The sequence below is a fragment of the Hippocampus guttulatus genome, chromosome 7 (assembly GCF_054856545.1).
Source record: "Hippocampus guttulatus isolate MCC_2025c chromosome 7, RoL_Hgut_1.0, whole genome shotgun sequence".
NCBI lineage: Eukaryota > Metazoa > Chordata > Actinopteri > Syngnathiformes > Syngnathidae > Hippocampus > Hippocampus guttulatus.
In genome coordinates this window covers 8,263,852-8,286,622 of record NC_141267.1, presented here as the reverse complement: position 1 = coordinate 8,286,622, position 22,771 = coordinate 8,263,852, and the positions used below count along the sequence as shown (strand labels likewise).

At 40.7% G+C, this 22,771-nt stretch overlaps 1 protein-coding gene and 1 long non-coding RNA gene across 4 annotated transcripts in view; both read right to left on the bottom strand.

The window, feature by feature from the left end:
* arid3a (AT-rich interactive domain 3A) overlaps positions 1-20,376 on the bottom strand; it is a 51,805-nt gene extending 31,429 nt beyond the window's left edge. For 2 of the 3 annotated variants that reach the window (XM_086115871.1, XM_086115873.1), the window contains exons 1-2: positions 20,050-20,376; positions 399-1,053 (exon numbers count right to left, since the gene is read on the bottom strand). In XM_086115871.1, coding sequence (XP_085971997.1) covers positions 399-736 — 338 coding nt within the window. In that variant the 5' untranslated portion in view covers positions 737-1,053; positions 20,050-20,376. Of the gene's footprint in view, positions 1-398; positions 1,054-15,015; positions 15,103-20,049 lie in introns of all 3 variants that reach the window. The other variant, XM_086115872.1, reaches the window with a different exon arrangement.
* On the bottom strand, positions 7,687-11,458 carry LOC147202147 (uncharacterized). The gene is made up of 3 exons (XR_015101299.1): positions 8,385-11,458; positions 7,884-7,940; positions 7,687-7,811 (listed from the first exon to the last, which is right to left on the bottom strand). It is a non-coding gene; the product is annotated as an uncharacterized LOC147202147 (long non-coding RNA).
* Positions 20,377-22,771: the final 2,395 nt, after the last annotated feature.

Below are 22,771 nucleotides of genomic sequence, written 5' to 3'. Positions count from 1 at the left end.
TGTTTTTAAAAGCAACGAAACAGAAAGGGTGTACACTGGCAACTTATCTTACGAATGCCGACTGAATTTCCCGACGTACGATCTTTTTTTTTTTTGCTTCGTGTTGAGAGCAAATATTTGATTTAGGAGTGCGCTTGAATCTGCCACTAAATGGATGCAGTAAACTTCACATCGTCCACCCACCTCAATTGGCGTGCCTTATTTTGCAGTGAAACCGGTCCGGTTGTTTTGTCCAGGAGGTATTTTGCCAAATTTGGAATGGATTAATAGCATTTCCGTTCATTTCAATGGGGGGTTCAATTGAGGTATAACACAAATAATTTAAGCATATTCGTGGAACGAATTACATAAGTGAAGGTACCACTGCACATTTATGAACACGGGGATTTGATTCTTACATCTGTTCCTCTTCATCCGACCCCATCATGTCTTTGTATTGTTCCTCTCGTTCGTTGTCGTCTTCGTCAGCTTCCTCCTCACTGCCGCTGCTGCGCTCCGACATGTGGCTGTCCGACACCCTCTGTAACCCGGCCGCCGCAGCACGCATGGCTGCCAGGGCCACCAACTGGGCTTGCTCCGTCTCAGGGGCCGGGCTGCTTATCGAGTCATCCCCAGCTACCCCACCTGGGCGGACGTGAGAGTGCTGGACAGCTGCTTGCTGCTGAAGCTGCTGCTCCATCAACAGCTTGGCCCTTTGCTGCCTGTGCAGGTTCTCCATGACGGCCTGCAGCTTCATCTCTGTGGCGAGCGGCACAGTGTTTAAGCAAGTGCCTAGCTTCCCCTCCCTCCCCCACTGAGGGAGCACCAGTTGAGACTTCGTCTGGAGATGATGGTCGACCTTTCTGTCCACAGAAAGCAATTGCGAATCACGCCAGTGGCTCGCAGCTGATTGGAGATTGCTGAGGGCGATGGTGATTTTCCTGGAGGAGAAACGAAAGCGGTCCTATTCTTGAGACGCAGACTTTTCACTTGTCTTGATGAAAGAGATGGATGTGAGACTGCCAGTGGAACCACAAGTAGAGATACAAGACCCGGTTGACCGTCTACAAAAACCTGTGTGTCACAAAGAAAAATCAAGTCAGCTTGCTCTTTCTGCAATATGTGCGAACAGTAAGTACATAGCAGAAAATTCTAATCCACATGACGTCAACCCACAATATGTCCTCCACTCGTCTGATCACAGCGTTGTGGTTAATATTGCGTTTGTGGAAGATGAGTTCAGCAGCAATATCCACTGCATTTGACATTAAAGTGCCACAGATATTCTTACACTATGTTCTGAATGCTTTCTTTTAGTTTAGTTTTTATCAGTCTTAGTATTGGGGTTTTTTTCAATATATGGAATATTTTTCGAGTGGAAGATAAAACAAAAAAAAGTGTTGTGATGGCATCGACGGGATTTTTCAATGTTAACAGAATTGCTGAAAACAAAACCAAAATTGCCTCATGAAGCGTTACGACACATTGGGCAAATTAGATTGATCCTGTGGCACCATGTCAATACTGTGTCATTCTTTTGCTCAATATGACTTCTGCTGGATCTTACATCATTGCGTTGCAAGCAACCTGCAATATTATTTCTTTTGTAAGTTATTTTGATTTTGCTTATTTTGATTTTTATCAAGGTTTAAAATAGCTTAGAATAAATCATGTGAACATGTGTCAATGTTGAAATTGATTTTGCTTATGTACTTGTCTTTGAGGCACAGAGTTCTTAAAATTATTCTATGTACATGTCCTTAAAAATTGATTCCTTTTTTTCCCCATCAATTTCTCTAGCTTTGGAAAACACTCTCTCACAAGGTATTGATGTGGCCGGTGACCTAAAAACAGACATGTGGCGATAATTAGATCGATCGATCGATAGATTAAATACTAAAGTGATGAAATAGATCAACTACTTCTCTAAACAAATGCTTTGTAAATTTTTCTGTTTGGCAAAACATATGACGGCTCATAACTCTCTCAGTATTACTTAATCCAATGCATGGACGTTTTATGCTCAACAGTTCTCAGAAACTAATTCCATAAAGTTTAAGTAACAGGTAGCAAATGAGCCGATACAGTGGCTGTATCTCAACTCAATTCAACTGTATTTATAGAGCCCTTTAAAACAACCACTGCTGTATACAAAGTGCTGTACATGGAGCAAATATCATATCCACAACAATAAACAATAAATTAATAGCGAAGACAGTAGAAAGCACATCGGTCACGTGACTTTTTCTCCGAGCAATAAGCGTAATGGCACGGAGGCTTCGCTCTTATTAACTTGACGCATGTGCCGACGTTTCAATGCGCAGGAGTCATCACGACACAATACTCAGTGGCCATTTAAAAAAATGTATCTTGCAATCGACAAATACTCCACATATTACAAACCCCCCCCCCCCCTAATACTAATATAAACAGAGAAAATGTTAAATTAAAAAAGCATTTCGGAAATTATTACTATTATCAACTAACAACTTGCTCTAAAAACTGATGAACACTAACTGAATTTAAATAGCAAAAGTCAAAGCGAAATCAAGACTAACTAATAATGCAAAATCCCAGACTACTGTAATCCTGAATCCGTGCTGAGTAAGATTTAAAAAATTAGTCACTGAGAGATTTAGAAAAGTGGTGATTTTAAAATTTGCACAAAATGGCAGAAAATATTCCAAACTTGACTCAGTCACAAAATTATTTGCCTTATAGTAGTTATTATAGCCCGGTAGTCAATCCTGCTCATAAGCAAACAGAGCAGAAAAAAGAACCGGCTTGACGGAAGAAATTGAGTGATTGCACCCAATATAGTGCAGTCACAGACTTATTGTCCTCCGTTCAGACCAGACTAAAACGCTGCCGATTTTACAAAAGGAAGAGAGCACTCATGGAGAACACTTATTCTATTTGCCAGGTTGGCTCAAAGCCAAGATTAGTCTCAGCCGCCATCTAGCAAAACAAAACAATGTTCTAACATTGCCGCTTTAGTGTCATGCCAGCTCTGTGAGCTGTTTTATGAAAAGTAGGATCACTACAAATTATGTCATCAAAGGACTGCTGTCACTCAACCTTGATTTTACATGCACGCCGTTTTAGATTACGGTATGCTTAATGTGGGGCAGTTTATCTGCCAGTCAGACTGAAGAAAAAAAAAAGGATCCAATCAGAGCACAAAACTTAACCTACTGATGTAGCATGCAAGACGAAACTTGGGGCCGATACTCATTTCGTGACACTGAGCAATAGTGTGAAAACAGCTTTCTTTATACAACACGGTCACAGACAGGGTGTGCATTCAACGCACCGAGTGACAGCTTGAAGGACGAGGCTGCTCTGGGTGCACTGTGTCTGATATTATTACAATCAAACCAAGCACAACTTGACTGATGATGGATTTTTCTTGTGTGTGTTTTTTTTTTTGGAGACATAGTATTTTATGTAGCATGCACACAAAACGGACACAATGTAAGAATACTGACATCAAGCCAAATAAAAAATGGTGATATTCTGATATGTGTGCCACATTAGAGGTGCATTTCTATATTGCTGAAAAATGCAGGGGAGTTTTGACAGTAGTTAATTATTTTCCAATGTCTACAAAACAAATGAATAGAATTGAAAATAAACTAATATTGTTTTCCTGATCAAAACATACATTGAGAGTTTTTTTAGTAAAAAAAATGGGCTGTCCTCGCTGGATCGTTCCTTGAATCAAAGGAACTCAGCTCCAAAACCGCTGACAGTTTACCTTGTAGCTAAAGAAACGGGACAAACCGGTAGCTTTTGGTTTTGAACGAGAAGGAACTGTTGTATATTCTGAAACTGCACTGAGGGAAACACCCCAGTAATGCAAAACGGGTATGTTTTTATACCGTAGGAAAATGAGACATGACACAGAACAAAATGCAATCTTCAATTTTATTTGTTTAAGACTGAGCTTTAAAATTGAGTTACACAAGGACTGACAACAGATGGCATTCGCATAATCACATGGCTAAAAGTTGGAGATGAGTAGAACTTTGTGGCGCCAGTAATTTCTGTTATCATTGCTTGTCATTTACATTTCAGTGTCACCTGTCACAAAATCCCTCGTGATGCAAATCTAACTTAAGTGAATTAAAGTTCAAATCATGATGTCACTTGAAATGCTACGGTTTTACTTTTTTATGCTTGAGATTCAACTTTAGTTGTTTATGTCAGAGGTGTCCAAACGTTTTCGTTTAAAGGCCGCATTCAGAATAAGATTCTTCAACTTTTTCAAACACGCTAAAGTCACTCAAAGAAGCCATGATGTTATTGTTTGTATTGTCGACTTCAATTCATCAGCTTCCTGTTAAAAGTGTTAAAGTAAATAGTTGAGGATTTGGGGGCAACAGCCTACTATCTCACAGAGTAGATCCAGCTCTGCACTTGATAGCAGCCGAATCCCATCTCCACATTCAGAACCAAGGAAAAAAAAAGATTAGAAAACTGTAGGTGACCATGTCAAATGTCATTTTTGCAGGGGTTTTGTTTTTGGGGGGCGGGGGGGGGGGGGGGGGGGGGGTCAGCTCGCTGCACAAAAGCTTCAGTATGATTCAAGAAAGACATATTTACATGTCGTCAGTTTCCTACATACTACCAAGGAGCTAGGCCAGTTTCGATGAAACATAAAGCCCCTAGAGCGCAAGTCTATGTCACACGGCCAAGAAACGTGATTCAAGGAAATAAGAGCCCTCTGCGGCAAAGGATGTGACAACTGACGGAGCAGATGCAGCCAAGCAGGCTATGGATATTCGATATTGATTCAGCGCGTTCTTACAGCTTGAATGAACGGCGAATGCCTGCAGTTGTCACACGGTCGACAGCACCGGCCAACGTAGGCGGGCTTCATTTGCCTCGACTGAAGTGACGGGTTTACTGGAAGTAATAAACATGGAAGTGCAAACCCCACTGGACTGCACAAAGACAAACCATACTGTGCACAGGATAAGTCTTCACTTTTGACTGCTCTCAAGCCCTGTGAGTGTCCATCGAATGAGACTTGAACACAGACCGCAATGTGGATGTACGTTAAAATATACTGTTCTGACACCCGCTCCTCCCCCAACATCGCGCCTGCTCATGTGCTGTATAAGTCATTTGTATAGACAGAAGTGACTAAACTAAAGCTCTTCTCTCACGTTGGTCCTTCCTGTACAGGAGGAAGCAGAAGTGGTCGCTTTGTTTCGTGCCACCGTTCATCCTTCATGATTTCCCACATGCAAGATGGTGCAAATTACATTGCGCCACCATATATGTTCGACCTGCTTCCTCAAAAGGAACGTGAATTTTTTTTTTATCAAAAGGGCCAACATTAATGATTGGATGAAAATGACAAAATATTGGCCAAAGAAGTTCATTTCGGTTTGTTTCCCATGTTATGCTAGACCAAATTAAACATCCATACGTTATATATTATTCTGTATTATCATTATTAAGATTTATGACCATGTTACTATTTTATTTTATACTCATTTTTAGTACCGTGGAGGGTGGGTGGACATACTTAGGGCAACGAATGCCAGCCAGCGTGTCACGGCACATTGTGTGCCCTAAGAAATTGTCGGGTGTGCCTCGGCAAATTTTATTCATTTGATTAATTTTTATGATTTCAGTTCCCCAGGAAAGCTGTACCATATCGAGGGCCTGCCTTTTTCTTCTTGCTCTGCTCCACTCGAAGCAACTTGGCCTTCACCCTTCTCAATTCACAGATAATATGAACCAATCTCAGCAGGATCAGGGTGGGTCTCAAGAAACACAGCCTGAGATCCATTCATGTCTTGCTCATTTGAATTTAAAGCACACATGAATTTGATCTGAACCAATTTTTAAAATGTGTGAACATCCCACAGGACGAGGGGGGGAAAAATCTGCATGTGTGTGTTTACTGTTTTTCTAGTGCATGGTGTAATTGAGAACATCAACACAGCACATTACACGCTTAACGATCCCTCCGCCAAAAAACGTTAGCCTACTCCCCGGCCTTGGGAAAGACATTAACGCAACCAATTGCTCCTCTATTTGTTTTGGGCAACAGCACAAGCATCAGGTCGCTTCGCATTCGGCTATCATTCATCATTGTTTCATATCACAATCACAAAATCTGGGGGCCGGCATTGACAACACACGAGGATTCTCAGTTGTTAATTTTGAACCCGGGTAACATTTTTGCTTGTAGGCCCCAGCATTTTCGATGAGGAAAACTATCTAAACAGAACACACACCTCAAGATAATCGCTCATGAAATGCAATATAACGTGTTTAATTGACGGGAGAGAGTAAAAAGTCGAAATGACGTCTATTTGCATCACGATGATCGTGCGCCACTGCTTAAATTGGGCGACTCAAATTCGGGAGTAACTTCCCTCCGCACATCTAAACGGGTTATTCCGAATTTCTCAGAAATCAGAATTTTGACCTTTACCCGAATATTAACTGCATGTAAATGTAGTCATACGTACCATTTTCAGATTTCAAAAACAGGTAAGAACCAGCAGACATTGCAAACAGTGTTGGCTGCTGCGCTGGCAAAGATGGCCGTGCCTTGTCGATTAAAAAAAAAAAAAGGGAGTAACATCATTTCATCTGTCTTCAGTTTCATTCATGAAACTGGATGGTACAGAATATGTTAAGACACAAACAAATTTATCCTTTTAATATGTGACTGCGAACAACTTTAAGGGGGTGTGCCTGTTATTTTCAAATTATTTGACTGGAGGATATGTTTTGATTGGTTACTGCTCAAGTAGCGCGCATACTTTTTATTTTTTACCGCGTGAGGTGAAAAATTACGTGACAGATATTCGCCAAAAGGTCTCAGGAGACCGAAAATTTCACACACCCTGCACGGCAGTCTTTCAAAGCAGCGTTGATGCCTCTACTTGCTCTGCACCCCACTCCCTAAGTCCAGTCAAATAGCAGCCTTTGCAATTATATTGCAAATGCAATTATTCGTTCAGCCTTAACTCGGATATTGTGACTATTTCCCATTTTAAATAATTTTTCAATTCACAAACTGGGAAGGTAATTATGCATTGGACTTGCCATTGACTTTCTCCTTCAAAAAAGAAAAACTGTTCCAAAAGAAGTGCAGCTTGTTACATCTTCCATCTGACTCATGTTATTTGACCTAAAACGTATCAAACCGAACACATTCTAATTTTGAGAAAATACCGGGATTTATCGCATATCACTACACAGCCCAAAAAATATGATAGGGGATATGTGAGATTTAAAAAAAAAAGTCCTCATACATGCAACGCCCTCACTAATACCTTAACTCATTGAATACCACCCCTTTTCACTGGAGCAACCCCCTCAATCCCTCACATTTTACTGAATTTCGACTGATTTGCAAGGCCCACAGAATTTTCTGTCCTATGGCTATATATACATGCAACCTGTCAAAAGAAAGGTGACTCTCTTCTTTCAGCAGAAAAAAAAGTTTGTTTCTAGCTTTCTCCGTTCGTTGGCAATCAGCATTAGAAAACTGCTAAGTTTGATGGAAAATGCCGATTTTCTGCAGAAATCCAGAGAAAATGAGCTTTTTGTAAAAGCATGCATTTCAAGCATCATTTCAAGTTTTACACTATTTTTTGCTTTTGTGGCAGCTCAAATACCTCAATAATGTGTTCCTCCTACAAAAGAACATTACAAATAATGTTTTTGTCGCAAAATAATTTATTTGCATACAACAAAACTATTGAACTATGAACAAAAGTGCAGCTGTGGAGAAGATGGTTTTTGGCTTCCATCCAGTTTGTCACCATATCGATTCATCCCACCACGTCCAGATGCACGACCTATAAATTATAGAAACATAAAAAGTTGCAAATATATCTTGCTGCAGAGTGAGGTACAATCATTTTATTTACCTTTCTTTCCACCACCAAAGCGAGGAGTCGTCATCTTTTGGCTTCTGGTTGGACAATCTGTAATGTATAGAAGTATGTACAATTACCACACTTTTATTTTTCTATTTTTTTATTGTTGCTTTCCACTTACATTTCAACATCTCACACACGCACACATACATGCTCGCACACTGCTATTTACACCATTCATTCCACGTTGCTCAGCATCCAATTTGAAATGAAATGGAATATGAATTTAACACTAGTAGTTTTAGCAGAGCTGAGCGGACCAAATGTGTCCTGTTTTTTGTTTGTTTGTTTTTTGAAAACCTATGGCGACATGCAAGTCAGCGCATTTACGGCGCATATTTTCATCCACATCTACGAGACGCATCAACCGTACATAAATGATGAGTGTTACTGGCAACTTCATCGTATAGCGGGGAATGTAGCGGTACATAAAAGTGACTGAGGAGGCATAAGAAGTGATGAAGTTTTGAATGGGAACTTGCAAGCAGTTACCTCCTCGTTCCAGCGGCTCTGGCGAGGACTCTCAGCTGCTTTCCGTTATGTCCGAAGGCACATATTCGTCCGACATCGGGATCCAAATCGCTCTCCAATTCATCGTTTTCGCCGTCGTCTTTACGAGACGATTCCAACGAATCGCTGACGTGTGCCCGGCGTCGGCCATGCGAAGCAATGCAGCCTCTTTGCCGGCATCGCTGGAAGTCGCCGGGGAGACGATTTGTGGGCGACGTGGGGCATCGGGAGGCACAAAATGCTCTGCCAAGCGATGATCGCTGACGTGAAGCAAGTTCATCTTCATCAGATGAACTCGAAACTCGGCGTGAGCTATGCGGGCTGCGTGTAGCACGCCATGTTTGTGCAGGCCGACGTTCGTTTGACGGGTGCCGCTTTCGATTAGTGACCGAAGCGTCATTTTCTCTTCCACACAAACACCATCTCCTTTGTTGTTTTGTTTCGAGGACGCTTTTATACCGAAAAATAAATCATTTTTAGTTAGTTATTTCCTTTTCTCCATCGTTGCTAGTTGCTAATGTTCCAATCCACTATCCACATACGCCCCTCCTTCACTGTACGCCCTTTCTACTACTTCTGCTGCGTGATCCTGGTTGATTTTTGCACCACTGCCACCCGATGGCCATTTTTTTGCTATTTAACATTGCCGTCAAGCCTAATCCTGTGGTGAGAAGTTGCATCGGACTCTCTTGCACCCTCCCCCATGAAAACACGTGATTGACGTATTAAGACGTCATGGGGAGGGAACGGCTATGCGCAAATTGACGTATTTATACGTCAAAGGGTGTAAATGAGTTAATTGGCTCAAGTTGTGTTGGCTAACAGTCGTAGGTGATGGGTTCCTATATGAGGGGAGGGAGGAGCCACGCGGATAAAGAAGTAGAACAATGACAGCTAATGGGCTAATCCTCTTTTTTTTTTAACCCACATTTGGGTAGAAGATTGCAAGGACTAAGCAAACAGGACATGGTGATAAGCTGAGCCAAGGGTCCAACTCCAACTAGATAAAGAGACCTGCACCTCCTCACATGCATAAACATACTGTGCATATGTTCACATCAAATGTGAATATGCTTGCTGGCATTTGCCACTCTAAAATAACCGGCTCTTAGTTTCAAAATATACAACGCGATTTTCATCAACTTTGTGACAGACGGATGTCAGTCATAATTACTGAATTGTATAGCAAGATTTCAGCAAACTAATCCAATCGTAAACAGATGCTTTTATGAATAGCCGTTACTACAAATGCATGTTGAGAATTAGGTACAGTATGTCGACATACTGAAGTAGATCAATAATAAAAAAATGCAAAAAAAATAAATAAGAAGAATGATGGCTTTCGGCTCTTTGGTCTCTCTTTTTCTTTTAAAGTAATAAAGCACATTTCTGTGACTAATTGTTTCAGAAGTGTATAGATGCTGAGTAATGAATACATCTGTGGCATGTCCACTTTCAAGACTCCATTAAATCAGGTGAACTTGAGATGGGATGAGACACTCAGATGATTGCGATGTAACGGGGTGGAATGGAGAAGCCCACATTGTGGTCAGCATTCAGGTTTCAATCTACAAATTACAATCAGATTATAAATTCAAAAAATTGTGTTTTGGACACTTGTTTATATGAGAAATCAATGTGGGGATGGAAAAGGCAAATTTTTGATAACAGGTCTCAAAATGTCACATCATTAAATGCCAAGAAAGGTTCTTTGTTAGAATCTAAACAGTCAGTGCCAAAGACGAGTTTTGTTGTTTGTTCAGATGTTAGAGGGGTAATGAAAGCAAAAATATTGGCATCAAAGTCACTGTTCTGTTCGATTACAGTATGTTTGTTGACACAAGAAGTTATTTTTCTCTGGATTATGTGAGAAGCAGCTACATTTCATAAAATTTAGCTATGTTCTACTGCCTATTACGAAAGAACTGAAAAAGATCTATCAAATTTATTTTATCCTGATGAAAGAAGAGAGCTGATTCGATATCTAAACAAGAACACAATATTCTGTGGTTCTTAAAAAAAAAAAATCTGTCAATATGCTCTAAAATGGCTGGCACTCAAGTAATCAGAAGATTACTGAAAACGGTATTGAACGAGATCTAATTTGTCACTGTTTCTACGTGACCCCTAACAAAAACTATCACCCACGAAGACGGAGACTGTGAGCATGTGTGTTGTTGCAACTGCAAAACATAACATTTCAAAAGTTTAACACCTGACACCCAGTTCTCCCACCCTCTTGTGTTGCATTTCATACATCGCACCAGATGCTGTCATTGCCTTCCTTCGCATCTAATTATCTCAAAGCTGATGGGATCTCTGGGTGAAAGAGCCAGTCAGTGTCTCTCTGTCAGCAGAATGAAGTGTATTGAAGCTCCCAGATAGGGCTCCCACAAAAAAATTACTGTATTCTACTAGTCGACTAACAGGCAATTGTAGTCGCGATTAGTCAACTAATCTGATCAGTTGTAAATCGCGGCGTAGCGGACCAACAAGCAGCTGCTCTGACAGTATATAAAACATCATTAACATACAGCTTGAATCCTTTGAGGTATTCAAAAACTAATGAAAGACAATTAAGATGAGAGTATATTCAACTAAAATTCAACTTTGCAGCTTGTACCAGCATTCCTGACATGTTTATAAATGATGGCGATACTGTGGCTTGAACATTTTTAGCTGTAAATGTTTGATGCATTTTAAAATGGAACCAAAAATTATAAACTATCCAGACTTGCACCAATAATATAAGATAAGGTAAGGTACCTGATCCCCCCCCTAAAATTTTCTCAACGGATTTAGACGATTCACAAAAATGATCAATTTAAGAAATAAAACGGCGGATTTCCGCGTATCCGGGGAAAATTGCCATCCCTGAAATGTTGAGAATATCTCTCTTCTTTATTACATATGAGAATAAAAAATTGTGGTAGACATTTTAGAAAGTATCATGAAAGTTGACATGTTTGAACTGCTTTTGCGGGCCACATAAAATGATGTGGTGGGCCAGATCTGGCCCCCGGGCCTTGAGTTTGACACTGGTGGACTAATTCTTCCGTAATCCATAGTAGACACAACAATGTTTTAGCATACCAAACAGTTTTATTCTTACATCAAACACCGGAGATGTCAAATACAGGCCCAGAAAGTAAAAACCCTGCCCCCGTTTGGCTTTAGCCACAGGTTCATCTACTCAACTGGCAGGTAAACGAGCTAGCTCCCAGGAGCTTGTTTGCCTGCCGGGTGAGTAGACGCCCCTGTGGCTAAACCAAACTCCGGCAGGGTTTTTACTTTCTGGGCCTGGATTTGACACTTCTGTCAAACACACGAGGTAACCTGTGTGTCCTCAGGCTAGCATCCACACATGACTGTCCCAATGTCAGAAATGGTATCGGGCATCAGCCACGACGTGCTTCCGTTTTAGATGTTCGAGCATCCCCGTCGTGTTGCCAAGAAAGGCAGCGTTGCATTACGTATGTTTGGTTAAATGCACCCTAACTTTCGAATTCTTGTGCTAACACCAGTTAGCCACGACACCGCTTTAGCCATAGGGCTTCCTGTTTGCATCAGATGACCCGAATGACTGTTACTGCGCATGCGTGTCACAGACAGGCCGGGGGTCAGCAGGAGCAGCAAACAAAACGTGAAATAAATAAATACATGAATAAACGACTTCTTGACTATTAAATTAATTGTAGACAATTTTGATAGTCAATGTAGACGCGACTTATCGACTAATTTTGACAGCCCTACCCCCAAGGTAACTAAAAAGTACATTTTCGCGTTAGGGGAAGTCGGAGGAAATATCTATAAAGATAATAAACCAAATGCAAATAACTGGTGGGTTGTGTACACAATGCCCTATTGACTTTATTCCAAGTTACAGGTTTGAACTCTTCCCTTTGGCTAAAGTCACACAAAACTGAAAAAGGGCAAATGTTTTTCTCTCGCTCTCTCTCTCTCTCAAATGTCGTGTTTTTTTTTAACTACAGTATTATTATTCTACGATGTGATGAAAAATGCATGCCAACACTGTTAAATGTGCTTGACTGTGCAAATTTGAGGTTGAACGATTCAAATACTTTTTTATAGTCGGCTACAATGTGGTGAACGTTGAGTCAAAGTTGATTGATAGATGATGTCGTCGATAGTTTTACAATACAGTACAGCTGTCTCAAACCTGTTTTGTGCCAATGACCAGTTTCATGGGAGGACATTTCAATAGATGGGCATAGAAACCCAGAGAAAGTCCAGTGGGAGTACTGTGCATGCTTTTCTTCGACAAATCGGACAGTTTCATCTTGTTCTACTGTATCTATAGTAGGATAGTGTCTTCTAGGGTGTGACGTCGTAGACGGGGTTCCCCAAAAATTCTGCCTTTTCTCTGCTTCACTGTTTGTGTCATTTGTGCTTTTGTTGTATTTGAGAATAGACTTGCATATTTTGAAGGGGATCGTGCCGCCAGTCTCATTTTTGTCAAATATTACAGCATAGAGGTCATGACTTTATAGAGTCGTAAACGACACAACTGTCACGATGTTCATAGGCGCTGTGATACGGATAGAGCTCGGTATCACAGTTGTAACTCGTGCATTATTTGACATAACATTTTGGCGATGAAGACTTTGCACTGCTGCCTTTTTTTCTTGCCGCCGGTCCTCTTAGTGGAAGACGTGGAGCGATCAGAAAAGCAAGGCTAACCGCTCTTCTCACCACAACCATGTTATTTTTGTGCTCTCTAACCTGTGTAGATGTATGACGAGAGTTCACTGCAAAACAGTTTGTGTCTGGCCGTGGGAGCAGATGAGCAATTCGACAGCCCTCCCTAAATTGGCCGATTGTAAAACATGATGCTATAAAGACCTGATTGGCAAATAGTCGACTTCAAGTTTGAAACGCTGACGCCAACTCATCGGTTCCACACATCGTGCAAGTTGTATGTATGGAAAAACAGCATACTAAGTGGCAAACAGTAGCGACTAATGATCCTCTATTATCGTGACAAAAACAACATGGACACAAGAAATCGGTCAGTTGTGCTGGTCTTGATTATGCATCACTCGCTCAAATTCCTTGCAGTATTATCTCGCATGGCAATAACACAGGCTCCATTGAGCTCGGCGGCACCAACAGCAAGATCATTGAGGAAGTGTCGCACAGGCCGGTCACGCACTTTCCACTGACCTCTTCCAGTGAGCTCACAGCAACACAGTGAGCCAAATCTGATTAGCCTCGGCTATTCTAGAAATTAAATGGGCATGTAGCAAAAATAATCCTGATCCACTTCAGGGCTGGGAAATAAGATGATAGAAGACATCAGTGCAAGCAATTTCGTTTGAACGCGCTCGTAAATAATGACTAAACAGTGAACATGACGTGCATCATTTGCAGTAAAATGGAAAAGGCAATGACAAGAAAAAGGAATTGAATCAACAATCTGATTAGAACCAAATTCAATAAATTGAAATTCAGCTACCAAAAGCAAAATAATACGATTTATGATCATCCAAATGAGCACCATTTGATACACACGTGCTGAATTGTATCTCATATTCTGCAGCTGTAACTCATGAAGTATGTTAGTGTTTAGTCGACATTTAGTTTTGCACAAACGTATACACCGCTGACTGCTGCCTTCCAAAAGTTCGCCAACTCTTCCCTCTATTGAAAAGAATGATTTCACCTCCCCATCTAACATGCAATATTTATAATGTGGGAGGAGGCAAACATTGTAATCAGCTCCTGAGGCACATTAAACAAAAGGGAGTGCCATCTGATAAACGAGAAACAAAATGTTCTGCCGATTCAGCTGAAAAGTTCTGCCGTTCATGTTGCATTAAACAAAAGGAGTGTCATCTGATAAACGAGAAAACAAAATGTTCTGCCGACTCAACTGAAATGTTCTGCCGTTAATGTCGACTGCTGCAATGGTAGATATTGACCGCGCCTTGTTGAGAACCAAAACATTGGCTTCATTTTGTAGCACTCTGAGAGCAAACATAAATGCGTTGCATGACAGCACAAGCGCAGCAACACGGTAAACTCTGAGGGGGGGACGATCACATGCAGGCACAACTCAAAATGTGACACTTGATGTTGGGCAATTGTGTGTCTGTTTATTCAATGTTCTTCAGTAATCGTCACTCTTTGACCAACACAGCATAGATCATGTTCCAATTTGAAAAAAAAATGAATGGCTTAATGAGCAGACATTATTCCTGAAATATTCAATGTATTGTTAGACAGAACATTGACAACAACTACGGCTCCTAGTTCCCGCAATTCTTTTACAATGGCATTTGTATGCTCTGAGTAAGAGGCATGTTAATAACTCCTGCGTTAAAAAGGCTGCTGCCATTAAAAGAGATTTAGAATGCAGCCTGCATGTCGTAGCTCGCAGGGTAGACACATTGCTTTAGCTACTCGAGACGCTATGACGATAGAATGTCTGGTGTGAGAGGGGCAGGGAGGTGGAGGTGGAGGGGGGGGGGGGTTCAACTTCTTTTGGAATGGCATGAACACCCTGAACTGGATTAACTTGTTGGGTTTATCTGGTGACTGAACTTTTTTTTTTTGGTACAGTGCAGTCTTTTGTTTGCACAAAGGCACGTACTTAGAGATTTATGTTGACAACATGGAGACATCCAGAACCAAATGGGTTAGTGATGATCACCGGCCAAGTTACGCTCTTGTTTTTTTTCTGCACACAGAGACAAAAGGACATAATGGAGTGAATGAACGAACAATTAGTTGTTCTTACAGGTTGTGTGATCACACACTTTTGTTCCACACTTGATACAGCATATCATATTGTTTCAAAGCACACACACACACACACACACACACACACACACACACACACACACACACACACACACACACACACACACACACACACACACACACACACACACACACACACACTCATTTTGCAGATGAATCGCTACTCTGAAAGATTTGCCAGCCGTGATAAGGAAACACGTTTTATACAGAGGAGACTGACGGCAGTAAGCAAACAAACGACTGAAGCCAGGTGGTGACTGTGCAGTTTAATTCTGGGAAATGTGTGTTGTTACTGTAATTAAAAAAAATTCTCAGCGACAATGAATCGGTTCCCAAATAAGAGACCGTGGTTTACATCACCTATTCGGCATTGGCTGGGCAGGTACGAGAAAAAGCGCCTTGTCGTACCAGATCGTATTTGGTTTTGCCAGATGCTCTCATACCAGTATGGCCCCAAAAAAATATTAATAGTAAAAATATTAACTCATTCACTCCCAAAGACGTTTTTAAACGTCTTTTCAGACTTGGTCCAGAAATGGCTGGTACTGAATGAGTTAAGTAAAATATTACATACCGTATGCAAGGATGTTCTTGTGCAAAGTGCGCAACAAGTCTGCTTGAACCGGAGGAACACTGATTTGATATATTGGGCAATGTGCCAGGTCTTTCATACGATAAAATGCCAACATATCAGGTTTGACAGACGCATGAGCATGTTGCAGGATGCGGATGCATGCGAGTATCCGGGCAGAGAAGTAACAAGATGGAACATTCCGGCTGTTGCAGATCACGGTGTCACGCACGGATTGAAAACAAGCCCTACAACTGTTCTAGCAGCTCACTTGCAAAACTGCGGGGCATCCCAGAACTGCAAGGCCCTTCCTTTGCCTGCGTCACGGTCAGGGATTCCCCCGTGGCTCCAGCCCAAGTAGTGAAGTAACTTGTGCTTTTTGGCACGATAACACAGAGGCTCCACGTGCTGCAAAGGCCCTTCAGAAAAGTAGCTTTTGGCACAAGAGCAGATGAAAGGTTGCCAAGCTGCTTCTGTCTTCTGTAAGGCGCGCACAAACAAACACACACTCTCACACACAATACCTGCGTGCGGCCAACTCACATTCACATTCAAGCAAGTTTTGGCCCACACCCTAAGTCAACCTTGAAGGGATATTTGAATGCCGTGACAACATAGCAGTCCGCAAAGGCTCGCGAAGTAAAAGAGTTTGATAATAAGAGAGCAAACAGGCGTCAGACCAGTTTGTCTAGTCCGCACACGTCTTTGAGTCATTTCTTCACAGATGCCAACTAATTCAGAAGCCGAATCTGCCACTCACTCGCCTCACAGAGCAACATGTTTGCATATTAAACTTGCTGCTTTCTCAAACAGCTTCCGGTTGAGATTAAAAAATGTGTCATGGCTGCCGCAAAGACTACTGTATACATTGAACTGAGTTGGCAAGCAACGGGGTGTAAGATTCATTCCGAAGGTGGACATGAATTGGATTCAATGCAGGACCGATCCAAATGTGCGCTTTGAAGAAAAGAGGCCACTGGGAGCTTTTTAAATATTGAGGAGGAAGGCAACGTAAATGCACTCCTGGGAAATAAGCAACTCAAACAAGAGTGTGCAGATATCCGCCACAAAGAACACAGTCGTGTAACTAATCAGAAATAACACTTCACTCTCTGTGCACCACGAATGCAGTGGTACCGTATGAAACATATTTCCCCGTTACATCAAAACATTTGCAAAGGATAATGCCGGTTTTTACTTAATGCTGTAAGAAGGCATCCGGTCCAATGTTAAATATTAAAAGCTTTAAATGATCCAAACCAATCAATAGATTAAATCAAAGACCCATTTGCGATGGTCAAAGGCTCCTGCCAGCCATTCAACCATTGCATGGCACGTGACAAAAGTCTCATTGCCTCCTTCTCTCCTTCCATTTTCTAAACCACCCATACAGTGCAACGGGGCGGGCAAGCAGAAACTTCTTTACATCCACGTAGTTTTATAAAACTCATACGGTTTAGCCATAGTTCATACGGATTTTGTGGTGAATCTTACGTATATGGCCGTATCGCACAAATCATACGGATTCTGAACATTTCCGGGTTTTTTTTTCACCAACTCCAAATGATTTGGAGTTGGTGAAAAAAGTAACGCAGGAATACAACTCTGAACACAGTAATGCCACTAAGTAGAATGATGATTAGACATTAACCAGACATTGTATTATATCATTGAAAATTTCGTGGTTTTTTTCTGCCGTTATTTTGACATATAAAATGCTTTGGTATGTTATACGGATTTTTTGCTCTTTATAAGGATTTTTTTGGTAGTTTATACAGGTTGGCGCTCCAAAAAGTTGACAGGTATGCATTAGATTTGTTAGATTTGTACGGAAGCTTCAAGAATTTGCTGGTGCCAACAGGAACGCAACCATATGCCAGATTGGACCAAATAGATTAGAGTGGCAACTTCAAGGCAAGCCTCGAAGGTGATTGGACACCGGTGGGGGGTGTGAGATATGTAAGATATGCACTGTGTGTACATTTGTTGGTAAATGTTTAATAGTGACACTGGTGGGGCCCCCACCCCTTTTTTTCCACCGCTCGTTCTGACTTTATTATTTGTGGCACAAACTGTATGTCTAAAATTTTAAGTTTCATCATGCCTAGGATATGTCATAACCGTGTTCCTGTCAAATGAAATACACAAAATGGAAGTCAGTTACCAAATGATTACGCCATAATTGTCTTGAAAAGGGGCACCCAAGACACAGATGATTTTGGTCATTTTCAATACAATACATTGTATGATACATTACTTGAACGTGGGGGGTCCGACGACATATTAACAGTTCACAAGGGGCACAGGAAAGGTTGGCAAATTCTGCTGGTTAAGGACTAGCATTTACAAGTAAATCAGACAAGAAGGCTGTTAAGTGTTTATACCTTTAAGGGCAGAGACAAATCTCTACACAAGACCAGTTTCCTGTGCCCCCACCACCACTCACACTGAAAAAAGTGTCACACTACTCACAAACCAAATGCCAGCCAGTCTAACAAGTGGCTTGCTTTTAAAACTTGAATCTTTACAGTCATCCACAGTCGTTTGGCCACCAACACAGAACACAAGTCACACTTTTCCTACAATCAAATCATTTTTGTGTAACAATACTAAAGACATGACCGTGGCCCAAAAATCTTTTCTTCAATGTTAATGTAGATATGACCCCCACCCCAGAGTCAGTATCATTTAGTTTCAACGGAGCTGACATACCTATTGGAAACTTGATTGTTTTGTCAAACCTTTATGGCAAGTAAACAATAGGAGCATTGCCCAGTGGGATCCACCACAAAAAGTCATTTCTAGCTTTCCAAGTCTTCAGAAATCCTGTATCATCCATCGCACAAGCAAATGTATCGGGTGTGTCGACCCCACGGATGCGGTAAAGGGAACCTTTTTCTTCTATTATGTTGGACTTGTCGGGTGGATGTTTTGACTCAATTCGTCATTAATCTCACCCCCGAATGTGTAACTGACTTTTTGAACAACTGCTTTAAACTTTACACAACCGCGACAGCTTTTGCAGACTTTGGTGGAGAGCATTTAGACTAGATTAAACCAGGGTTCACTGAGTTCACATGAGTTTAATATTCAGGCATCATTCAGAATTGAAAGGACACTTTGATTCTCTGCTCTTTCATCTCAAACTGCTTTAAACAACCAAGCGTATGAGGGAAAAGTGGTTAGGAATGCATGACTGTCCGTGTTTTATATTATGTTTATTATTTTACTTTATGTTAAGTGTTTGGTTAAGCGCTTTGTTACAGCTGCCGCTGTTGTGAAAGCGCTATATAAATCAGTATGTATTGTATTGTATTGTATTGACATAAAACCCAAAATGACATCAGTGCTATTCACTTGAAACCCAATTGTGACATTACTACAGTAATTCTTGATAACTTCTGATAATTCTATCAAGAGTCAGACCCACACTAAATAATTTATGTCCATCAAGGAAGAATAAACAGTTGTGAGCTGGGGCTAATTACTGAACTTCGGGGTTATATTTTTCTGGGTTAAAAAATGTCTAGTGTTATCCTCTCATTATAGGAACACTAAAGATAAAGTATTGTCGTTGCCACATGAGCCGTCTTTTATATCAAGCAGCGGGGGCGAGATTTAGGTTACACAATTTTATGGCACACGACGTTTGTAAAAGTCAGCAACTCTCAATTGGTACGTTTTCATCCGAGCCAGCAAGCTACCATGACAAAACTCAACACGAAAACACCTTAATGAGCCATTTACCATCGGACCCGCGACAATGAGCAGTTTGTTTATCCGTTATTCAGCCTTTAGTTTAACCGGATAATTCTGTTAATAATCGGATTGTTAAAACTGTTGGAGCCAAACTGTGGTTGCACACTGACAGGACAATTTAGATGTTAAAAAAGGGGAATATGGCTTGGGAAATATTTGCTGGCAATGCTTGACGATCTTGACTGAGCGTAAATAACACAGAGATGACACCTTAATCGGTGATAAGCCATATTTCTTTGAAAATTTGAACACAGAGACCCAGGTTCAAAACGTCTTTGACGCTACTTTTTTTTTGCATGAAATAGTGCAACATTCGGCGTAGGTGGAAATCTTCATGGCGAGGTGACATATGGCAGTGGCTCCATCCGCCGCCCAGGCGATTGATTATCGATCAAGCCGCCTGATAACGTATCGATGAAAATATACATTCAGCGAGCAAAACGAGTCACAAACATAGCGACGCGCACCGGAAACACACACACTACTGCACTAATATAACAGTATTAAATACGGGGAGGAAAATATTAAACTTACCACTTCGACTTCCGCTCGTTTCTTTCACTCTTTGGGACCGGAAGAAGCATTCCTGACTTTCCCTGACTCCCCTAAATGACACACAGGGGGTTAAAAAAAGCCCCGCAAACAAAAAGAAGAGCGACGGCTCTCGTGTTTATCTGTTACAAGTAAACTCGTTGCATGTGACTGCATGGTATCTACCGCGACCTTCAGCTTTGGCGTGTAATTGTGTTTTCGGAGATTGGGTGTCGATGTGAGAGCCCAGATCGTGGATACACACACGCGCACACACATCCACACGAATAGACACACGTAGGCGTGTGGAATAGTCTCCGGCTTGCACACTCAGGCCATTGGTTGACAAACAGCAATCAAATGCAAATTCCTAACCTCTGAATCAGCAGGGGCCAACCCCTCAGTCATCACCCCGGGGGGGGGGGGCGTATCGCTGCTAAATGCACCGGTGGCAGAAGGGGCAGTGCTCCACCTCAATATGGTCATTACTCTCACTTAGATTCATGAAAGTAAATCAAGATAAACATTAAAAGTCGATTCAAGTGACGTGGGGAGCCGAGGGCTGGGGCGACGGTTCAATGTCATTTTTGGAATTATGTCTGTCTTGCACAAGTAACCAAACCGTGAGGAACATCTTTCAAGATGATGCAGTGCAGCTCTGCAGCACTGCAAACTAACAACAACCACAATATAATACTGCAAAGTACTGTAAACAAATACGCCTCAGTCAAATTGAACACAATCATTATCGAGGAAGAACTTTTAATATTGCGTATAACTTGTGCAAGTATACCTACTGTGTATGAACACAGAGTACGTTTAATTTCACTCTTCACTATGAAAAATATTACAGTGTAAACTCTGCATATGAACATACTCTGTGGCTATTTTTTAAATCTTTAGACCCCAAGGTATGATGACACAGAAAAAAAAACTTCAGCAGAATGACAAATCAATATTTGTTCAATAAATATTATGTCCACGATGCTTATTCTGTTTACAGCTCAAGCCAATTACTGCTAATCTTACCCTGTAACGTCCCATTTGAAATGTGCCTGTAGCAATTGTGACAAGAGCAAAAGAGGATTGTGAGTTTTGCACATTATTTTGGTTCTTTATTAAAATCCTAGTTGGGTATAAACCGTCATTTCACATTCATTACAGATTGGGAACGTAATGCAAAACATCTCACTGTTTATCTTTTGTGTAAACAGGAACAGATTTAATGACATTTACATAAATTAAAAAAAACTGCAAACAGCTTTCAGTAAATTATACAATAATTTTGACAATCTGCCAAAAGCCAATCGGTAGACATGACTTGAGCAAGCCAGAGACTGAACTGTACTGTATTTGTTTACAGAGTAATGTATTGCAAGAGTGTGAGGTGGTTATAGTTCGCGTTTCTTCCCCAATATGTTGCGTCTGGAAACTCTGTATGCCTCTGTAACATTCAAAATGTTCCATCCTGAAAAATATCAACCTTTACACCCCTATTTACTGTACGCAGTAATTTAGTATCCAAAGTTGTAATTTACAAGGCAGACAGTTAAAAATGACATCAATGAGATACTAGTGTCATTAACAACTTGTGACTACATTGTACTCTATCAATTTCATTTTTTAATGTTTGTTTGTTTTGTTTTGTTTTCATATGTGCAATAGATTTTATAGGCATGCATGTGTGTTCCATCAAATATATGTGTAAATATCTATGTCTACAGTATGGATACTACGCACATATTGACATCCAAAAAGCAGCTTCAGGAGACTATTCTGATATTCTGCAAATAAACCCAAGTACAAAAGCTGTCCAAAAACTCACAAGTTCAATGGACGCAAGACTTGCAAAGTTGCTATCAAATAAGAGGTCCAATTATAAAATGTAACTTGACCTGTTAAGATGATTTTGATTGAAATAGCATTTGATTTCCGCAAAATACTACCTCCTAATGCTACAAATTCAACAAATGACTACTTTCAATTTTTCGCAATTATAAAAAATCTCGAAAACACTACTTGTGCATAATGTGGAACAGTGCATTTTAACAAGAACAATGTTTTGATTCCTTAAAAAAGTACTGTTATCATTGGGAGGTTTGTTCAAAAAGATTTAAAATGAGTCTGTAACAGTTGATTACTTGAAAATTATGCTGATGCTGAATCGTCTTTGTATAGACTATTATAAAAACCTGAGGAAAACATCATTTTCATAATTTGGAACAAGGCGTAGTGCAGTTTTGACTCACTCGTAACATGTAGTTGACAAAAAGCGTATGAGTACATAGACCATATAGATCTCAAATTGTTTGAGCTTTTATAAAACAATTCAGTAGAATAGTAGAGCAACTGCGTCTTAACATGTAACGTGTGAGGCAAGTCTGGTGGTACGAGTAGGGTCCAGGAGGCTACTCGTGCATCACCCATTCTTTCTCGTTGGGCCTACTCGTGTTGTATTGCAGCATACAAGTTTATTAATAATGTTTGCTTACTAGTTGGCCCGAAGTGGCACTATTAGTGAAAATAAAAACAACACTACTAATAAGTTTTAAATAAATGTTGAAATGTATCATCCTTTCATAACTTTGCTGCTGTGAATTGGGAATTTCTCCATTGTGAGACTAATAACGGTTTTCTTATCTTATCTTATTTCCACAAGGACGAAGTAGCCCGTTTCATGATTCTATATACACTAGTGACGCCTAGTGGACAAAGTAAAAATAAC